General features: G+C 26.1%; 1 protein-coding gene across 1 annotated transcript; it reads left to right on the top strand.

Moving 5' to 3' along the window:
• Positions 1 to 4,784: 4,784 nt before the first annotated feature.
• LOC101508064 (uncharacterized) lies at positions 4,785 to 8,943 on the top strand. The gene is made up of 6 exons (XM_004506499.4): positions 4,785 to 5,004; positions 5,094 to 5,302; positions 5,955 to 6,189; positions 7,126 to 7,211; positions 7,643 to 7,734; positions 8,332 to 8,943. The coding sequence occupies exons 1-6, from the start codon at positions 4,930 to 4,932 to the stop codon at positions 8,571 to 8,573; spliced, it is 939 nt and encodes a 312-aa protein (XP_004506556.1). The 5' UTR covers positions 4,785 to 4,929; the 3' UTR covers positions 8,574 to 8,943.
• Positions 8,944 to 9,249: the final 306 nt, after the last annotated feature.

Raw genomic sequence — 9,249 nt, 5'->3', positions numbered from 1 at the left:
GCTATAAAGAGCAAGTTCCATCCTTTCTTTATACTTTCTATAGTCTTACACAAGGTCTTTGAAATATCTTTTAGAAAGTGTAAGTAAAGAGAAACATCATACTCATATAATTTTGTAATTTCCATGTGAATTACACTTGGAAATAGTTGAAACTTGTAAGAAACAAGGTTGTAAGCTTGGTGAGCCTAAAGAATACACAAAGTATAACCAGCCTCTGTGAGAGGTTAATCTGTTTGATCCTTAGTAAAAACTCACAAGTGTGTGAGGACTGGACGTATCTTTCATTGGGTGAACCAGTATAAAAGTTGTGTGTGTCATCTTCTATACTTTTTCTTTTATTTATTCAGCTCAAATTTAAAGGCTTAAATTTTTATCCTCTTACTCTCATCCTCTCAAAGGGGATAGTGATTCAAAACACATGAGAAAATTTTTAAACAACAATAAAGGATGTTTGAATTGTATTTTTATTTTAAAAACTTTTTCGTGAAAACAAGTTCTGATTAGAAACTTAAAATAATTATAACAAAAGTAAGGAGATAAGGAAGAGATATCATAAAACTAATTTATCCTGATTCACCACCAACACGATAGCTACGTCTAATCTCTTCTCTTTAAAGGATTTAATCCACTAAATCAAATTAATTTTCACAAGCACTAGAACAATTGCTAATCTCCTGACTATGTTATAATCTTTCAAACTTCTAACTTTGTATTGTCAAGATTTTGAGGTTGTAGTCACTATTGGTCAGGTTACAAATATCAAAGATAGTGGTGCTTCTAAGTAAGTCTTACAAGAGGATTTTGTTTTATAAACACTCAATAAAAACACTAAGATTATCTCAAGAACTTTTTCTCTTTTATGTATACAAGGAATTGTTACAATGAAATTTCACTCATTTGTTGTCTATGTTTGAATTGCTTCTCAAACTTCTTTATATAGAGAGAATTGACGCCATTAGGGTTTCTAAATGTTGCAAAAATTATTGCACAAATCTCATACAATTGTACAATTAATCGGATGTCTTGAATCTTCACATTTATTTTGTGTCCTTTCTTGGCTTTATGATGATTCAATGTATCTTGATCATTTAGTCAGGAACATCAGAAGATGCATGCATCAAAGGATCATATTGTTGTGGATTCTTAAATCAAAGGATATCTTCTACTAGAGGATAATAGATGATTTGGCTTGGGTTAGTTGAGAAATAGAGAACGTTGAAATGTTGACTTCTTGTTTAGTTTGGACTCAAAGGATTAATTTTTCATAGAACGTTGTCTAAATGATCAATTTTGTTTTTAGTTGCGTTTAAAAGATGTAGACGAATCATAGTAGGCATATTGATCACAATATTGACAAGTTTATATAGTGGAAGAGTGAAAAAAACATTTTATATTTAGATGAATATTATCAGAGATTTTGTTGGAAAATTTGCACATCTTAAAAAATTTATTTAAACATTAATGGTTCTCACATATATTTTGTTATCATCAAAACAAAGATTAAGGGTGTTGTTTTTCAAACTAACTTGATTCTAACAAGTTTGTATCTTCACCAATTACTCTAAGATAAAATGAAGAACTATTGTCTGTAATTTTGAAAATGAGACACACGTTTACTATTTTTTCTTCTTCTAGTTTATTGGTTTTTTTTGTTTTTTTCTTTCTTTCTATTTTTAACTATTTTTCTGGTTATTGTTACTTTGTTTGAGACCAAGATGTAAAATTCATTTGCACTATTTAATCATTGTAAATAAAAAGTTATAAACCCTAATGAACCAAAAATTACAAACTTAAATCTAATCGAAACATTAAAGTCATTAAGTAAATATCAAATAGATATAATTGTTCTTATGGTCCCTTAACTTAATTTCAAATAACACTTCACTCCTTTATCGTTTTTTTTTTCTTTTCGATTTAGTTCTTTATTTAATTTTAAGTAAACAATTTGATCTTTTATGTTTTAAAATGTTAACAATGTTATCATTTTTTACAAAAGTTCATCAAAATTTTCAAACAAAACTCCTAAAATTAATTATTATCTTCAATTTAATGCAAATTTTATCAAATTTATAACTCAAATATTCAAATAAACTCATATTTTTATTCTTTATATTTTCAAATTTTTGTAATTAAATTAAGGACCAAATCGAAAAAAAAAAAAAAAAATATAAAAGACTGGAGTGTTATCTGAAATTAAGTTAAGAGACCACATGAGCAATTGTGTCTCTTGAATATTTAATATGACAATTTAAAATAAGTGTAACAAATCAATATAAATGTTTTGTCTCTAAGATGTGTTAGGGATTAGAGATGAGGTGCTTAACAACAAAAAATTGAACCTTGGAAAACTAAAAACTAAATTGTTGTTTCTTATGATAATTCAGGGATTATTTTGAAGTATTTTTATAGTATAAAGACTTCTAACAGTCACTTAACGGATACAATTAACGAGTTGAGTTAATTGATGGATGGAGAAATAATTTAAAGATCTTTTAATTAATTTTAATAGTTTAAAAACTAAATTAATAAAAAAAAATTAAATTTAGAGACTAAATTAGCTGTTTATTCTATTAAGATTTAATCTTTAAAAATTGTTTTTATAAACAAAGGTTCAACGATGGGATTAGACATCCAACACACTTTTTTACATGGGCATCTAACAAACCTTATCCTATAGGCTATAACAATATGCAAGAAGAATCTCTCATTAATTAAATGTTGGTGTATGCAAAAAAATCAATCTTTAAATTTACATAGAGAGGCTGTTGTTAGCAAAGAAATTTGGATTCACACCTATTAGATTAAATACATAAAAACATGCATTACAAATATGGTTCGAGTGTGTGCCATAATATTCTCTAAACCGGTGACCCGCATAAAATTTATATATTAACGAATAAAATTTATTTGAAATCTTTGATCTTTTTGAATAATAGTTAATTTCATTACAATTAACCACAAAAGTATCAATATTTCAACTTTCAATCGAATAAAGATTTTTGAATTTTTATTTTGATATTTACACATTTGGTATGCTTTGAATGTTGAATTAGTTAGATAAATTAGTTTGTAATATTTTATGATATTTGATTTTAAATTTTTCTGAGGATTTTTAATTTAGATATAATTATATTTTGTTATTTATTAAGTTAAAGTACATATAACATCTACAAGTACGAGTACGAATATTGAAGTTTGTACAGTTTTTTCAACTCCGATATAATTTGTTATTTATTGATAAAAAATTCTTTTGTATGCAATTTGTTTAAATCTAATCAAATATTTGAACTTAATTCTAATTTTAAAATTAATTTAATTCAAATTTAAATTTTAAATAAAATCTTGATTCAAATTTGAATTAAAACATAATAATAATATTTAAAACAAAAGTTAATAATACTAAATAATATAATTTTGTTCAAAATCTTAAATTTAATTTTTGTTATTTTTATCTAAATAAACTTAATTTGTCATTATTATGGAAGTTGACTATTATCTTTCCGTCTCAAAATTCGAAAGACAGATGTATTAGTATTATATGCATATTTTTTTAAAAAATAATATAATTAATATTGAAACTAAAATGTCAAAATATCTTTTAGATACAGTATATAAGTTTTATATTTAAAATATGATATTATTAGAGTATAGTTTATCTCTAAAATTTGATTTAGAGTATTTTTAACACTTTCTTAGATTTACTCCTTAATTTAAAGATTATATATATTTTTTAAATTATAAAATAAATCTTATGGTAAAAAAACTTTCTCCACAAAGAAATATTATTTTCTCATAAAATATATCTCATACATTTTCAAAAAAAATAAAAACACATAAAAAGATATCTTTCAATTTTAATTCGACCGATAAATACTGATATTATTAAATTAAATATCATATTTTAAATTTAAACAAAAGATCTTACAATTATATTTAAGTTTCTGATAGTAAATATATCATTTAAAAAAGTATTAAAAAAATCTCATAAATTAACTCATTAAATAAAATAAAATTAATTACTATATAGTTACATATTTTGGCTTATTTCCGAGACAAGTTTTGTGTTGTGACTTTCTTGACGCGGTAATAGTTATTGACTTCTTGCTTTGTTGTGCACCCATTCTCTTCATTTTCATCAATAATAAAACACTTCCTTCTTTCTAGAAACAACAAACTCATTTTTTCCCTCTTTAGATGTTTCTCAACTTTTTCTTTCATTTCCTCAATCACAAACATCATTCCCAGGAAACACCTTTTTCTTTTCACTTTCACTCAGACAACACCATAACCTCATAACTCTCTTGCATTTAATAAAAATCCCAAAAAAAATATAATTTAATTCCCTCTTTTTTATTTTATTTTAGCTAGACTATTTTTTTTTTACAAGGTTTAAGGTTAAAGCGTGAACGTGTTAACCTTTCTTAAAGGTTTGAAATAAAACAGGGTGGTAGTAGGTTTGAGTTTTCTTCAAGGTTTGGTTTTTATTTTATTTTTTATTTTTTATTTATTTTTTTTATTTTCAACATTGACAGAAAGAGAAAGTTTCCATTTGTTACGGAATAATTTTTGTGTCTAATGCAGAAAGGGAAATATTGTGTTTTGAATTCATAACATTGCTTTTTAAAGAGACAGAGTAGATTGAGATTTTTCCGTAGAAAAAAATATGGGTATCTAAATTCTAAATACTACAAGTTTTTGACTCTTTCTTCTAAAAGGGTCATTTCAAGATTTTTTTTTTCTTTTCTTTTTCAATTTCTATAATTTCTCAATCTCTCTCACTTTTTTTTCCCTTTATTTGGGTTCTCATTGTCTTCAAAGTTGAGATAGAAGCTAAAACTCTTTCTCAAGTTTATTTTTCTTCTTTCATAAAAAAAAAAAAAAAATAGTTGATTTTTCTTATTTGATACTACGATTTTTGATAAAGGGTCAATGCAATCTAAGTCTAACCTTGATTGCTTCCTTCGGTGTACAACACCTATGGTACCATCAAAGTTTCTTCAAGAGGTGTGTTTTTTTGTTTGTTTTATTTTAATTATTTAATCTTGAATTTATTGTGTTCCATTATTTATTTTATTTTATTTTATTTTTTACAGCATGAGATTAAAAAGCTTAATCGTTTATGGAATCCATGGGATAGAGAACAAGTTGAATATTTCACTTTGGGTGATTTATGGAATTGTTTCAATGAATGGAGTGCCTATGGAGTTGGAGTTCCAATTAGTTTGACTAATGAGGAGACACTTGTGCAATACTATGTTCCTTACCTCTCCGCAATTCAAATATTCACCAGCAATACTTTTAGGTATTTTATTAATTTCTATATAGTTAAATAAATCTTTTTCAAGAAAATGTTATTTATTTTAGAGTTTCACCGTTTTAACCCTTAATTTTTTTTTTTTTTTTCATTGATTTCGTCGATTAATGTGTGATCACTCATAATTGTTAATATCGTAGATAATTACAATCAAATATGATTGATGTGATTTCAATTACGGGTATGTTATATTCACTAAATCATAAATAAAAAATTGCATACAAGTAAAGTGTATTAAAATTCCATAAATTTGGCATCAACATCGCTTATGCGGCTTTAATAGTTGTCGCTTTGTGTTTCTAAAACATCAAAATTCATGATGTGCATGATAAAAAAATTGTTAAAAACTAGAATAATTAAAATCAAATACAATTTATGCAGCTTTAACAACCATTATTTTTTTCCTTTTAAATATTAATGTTTTGTAATGAAATGCACCCATAACTTACACTCAAAGGCAAACTTTTATGATATTTGTGATCAATTAGTTTTATTTTTATTTATTTTAACTCTCTCATATCCAAAGAGATAAGTAAAGTTGGATTAAAAATTATGGTCATAATTTTCATCTATGAATTAAATTTAGGGTGATTTTATATAAATTTTTTGATTGGATGGATTTGAATATGTGTGTTTTCAGGGAAGAGATTGAGTGTGGTGATTGTGAGACAAGAGATTCATTGAGCTTGAGTGATTCTTACAGCGATGATAGTGAATGTGATAATAAGCAATGGAGATGGGATGCAACAACTTCATCAGAAGAAGGAACAATTGAACAAGATAGTCTTTGGCATTTGAATGATCGATTGGGTCATCTTTATTTTCAGTATTTTGAAAAATCAACTCCATATGGAAGAGTTCCTTTAGTGGATAAGGTAACTTCTTTTTGTTTTTTTTAATTAATTAATTTTTATCATTTCTTTAATCTAAAAGCTTAGACACAATTTTATATTTATATATGACTATTTTTATTTTAATGTTCCTAATAGGATAAGAATCCATAGATTAGTAGCAATAGGGAATTGTGTATTGTTAAGGGAAAACTGTTACTTTGGACTTTTTAATGTGAATCCATAAAACTCATTTTCCTTTACCTAATAAATTGGCACTTTCTACTCTCATGTTGCTCTTATCTTTTTCTTGAGTGGAAACAGGAACATAATATACATATTCTCTTTCCTTTCTTATTTTTTTAGTATAATTAATATTTTACTTATTTGGGGATATGTTCTTGGATATGGATTTGCTGCACACATTTATATATTTAGTGTAAATTTTAAAAAATTAAATATTAAATGAAATTTGAACTATTTAATTTTGATTCAACATTTACTAACACGTTAATAGTGTGAATTTGCTTAATAGCAAATTTTTATTTCCAAATTTTTTCTATTTGATTTGATTACTAGTTAAGTTTTTATATTGTTCGAATATTTATGATTTCCTTTAAACAAAAGACTAAAAATACCATCTTAGGATATGTTTGATTATACTTTTTAAAAACAGTTTTCTATTTTTAAAAATTAACAAAAATAAAATTTATTTATTTTAAGCAGTTAGTCTTAAAAAGCTAATGAAACATACTAATTAGTCACCCTAGTTGTGTTTTTAATAAATAAATTGGTCTTCACTCATTAGTTGTCCAAATTTCGTTATGAACTTTTTTAGTTAAAAGTTTGTTCTCGTAATTTCAAGAACTTTTTTTTTCTCCCATCTTGTAATCAAAAGTGATACATATCTTCAAAATTCAAGACAAAAAAAAAAGTATGAATTAAGATTCAATTGCTAACAAATTTGTTGGTCCATTTCAGATTAATGGGTTAGCAGAAAGATACCCAGGATTGATGTCACTTAAAAGTGTTGATCTTTCACCAGCAACTTGGATGGCAGTTGCTTGGTAATTCTTTTTCTCTTCTTGTCTATAATTACAAGTACTTCTTGATGATTCTTTTCTTTCTTTTTTATTTTTCATTTTTCTATAATTAGTATAGTTATGATGGTTAAATTAGTACATTTGGATTCCACCCAAAAAAGAATTAGTACATTTGGATTTGATCAAAGTATGTACTTATTCTTCATGTTTGGCTATTCTAGTGAATATGAGCATTTAAGGAATTATTTTTACTTTTTTCACTCTATTTTTTTATAAATTACATGTTTTTAGAAGTATACTTCTAAACAAAATATTTTGTCTAAAAATGTAGTTAGGGGAACACAAAATTCAAGTTTTTTTTCTTCTAATGACATCCAAAATTATATTGAGGTGTAGAAAATTTATCTCATCATTTGATTGATTGATCAAAACTCATGGTTAGTTAATATTTTCAGGTACCCAATATATCATATTCCCATGGGAAGAACAGTTAAAGATCTTTCAACATGCTTCCTCACTTACCACACACTTTCATCTTCATTTCAAGGTATGCCTTCTCCATGTTTGACATTAGATATATATTGTAAAGCATTCACATAATCACAAATATTAGTTGTTAGATTAAAATTGAACGTCTCATACGTTAAGTTTAAAGTCAATTTGATGACATTAAATTACAAACCATTTAATTATTGTCCAAAGGTTGAGATTTCTTTATTGTCAAACGGTTGAGATTTCTTTATCGTGTGACTATTTAAATCAATATATATTTCACATATACCATTATGTACAATTATTATGTCTCTTAGATTTCCACATATTTTTGGTGTGGAAAAAGAAACTGAATTAAATTAAATGGTTCATATGTTACGCTTCACTATATTGTAAAGTAAAATAAAGTCAATTGGATGAAATCATACTTTACAAGTCATTTGATTATCATCCAATGGTCAAGATCTCTTAATTGCGTGTCTTGATTTAGATCAATATATGTTTCACTTCTACAATTATGTATACAACTAGTATGCCTTTTAGTTTTTCGCACTTTTTCGGTGCGGGGAAAAAGTATCTTCAAAAACCCACTAAAAAATTAAATTTTAAGTAATGTGCACTAAATGGAACTTGTGCTTAAATTTTTGTATAGATATGGACCTTGATGATGGAATGGAAGGAACCCAAGTGAAGAGGAAGGAAGGTGAAGGAATCTCTCTACCACCATTTGGTTTGGCCACATACAAGATGCAAGGGAATGTGTGGGTCTCTAACAAATATGGTAGGGACCAAGAAAGGCTAGTTTCACTATGGAGTGTGGCTGATTCATGGTTGAAGCAACTAAAGGTCCACCATCATGACTTTAATTACTTCATGGGCATTAGGCATGGGTAAAACAGATTATTGCACTCCTACTAGTACTTTACAATTTGACCTCTTAAATCCACTTTTTGGGATATTTGGTTGTTGAGCCCTTGTTTGGACCATTAATATTTTGCATATTATTTTAGAGTATGTGTGAGGAATGAGGACTTTGGTAGTTGTTTAACATTTGAGAGCATTTTAGGACAATCCCTTGTGAGATTCCAAAGAAAGTGAATTGACTATTTTTAGTAGCTTATTGTCAAGAGGTCTTATTGTGTAGAGAGTTAGTTGAGATTTGAGACTTCAATATGGGTTGTCACTTTGTATGTTGACCATGATTTTAGTTAATGGATGAAATGAGATATGTGGCATATTTCCTTAATTGCCACCTTACAATTGACTATTGCTTGTAGATAGATAGATAGATATAAGCATTCTATTATACTATTACTAGCTAGTAACATTTCATTTCATTGTTTTCTTTTCATTTTTTAAATTTTTAATTTTTAAATATAATAAACTTATTAAGAAAAAGGAATCGTTAAATTCCTTAAAAAAAAATCTCTTTTGTTTTTAATATAAACAAACTTTTAACTACTTTCCTTCCTTCAATCAACCAATTCTAACTTTTATCAAACGAGTCTTGTAAATATAACTAACCATCTTAATCTTGTTTTAAAAGATAGAAAATGAAATTTAAGTATCC

The sequence above is a fragment of the Cicer arietinum genome, chromosome 6 (assembly GCF_000331145.2).
Source record: "Cicer arietinum cultivar CDC Frontier isolate Library 1 chromosome 6, Cicar.CDCFrontier_v2.0, whole genome shotgun sequence".
In the NCBI taxonomy this organism is placed as follows: domain Eukaryota; kingdom Viridiplantae; phylum Streptophyta; class Magnoliopsida; order Fabales; family Fabaceae; genus Cicer; species Cicer arietinum.
The sequence above is the reverse complement of the archived record's forward strand: the minus strand, read 5'-3'. Positions and strand labels throughout refer to the sequence as shown.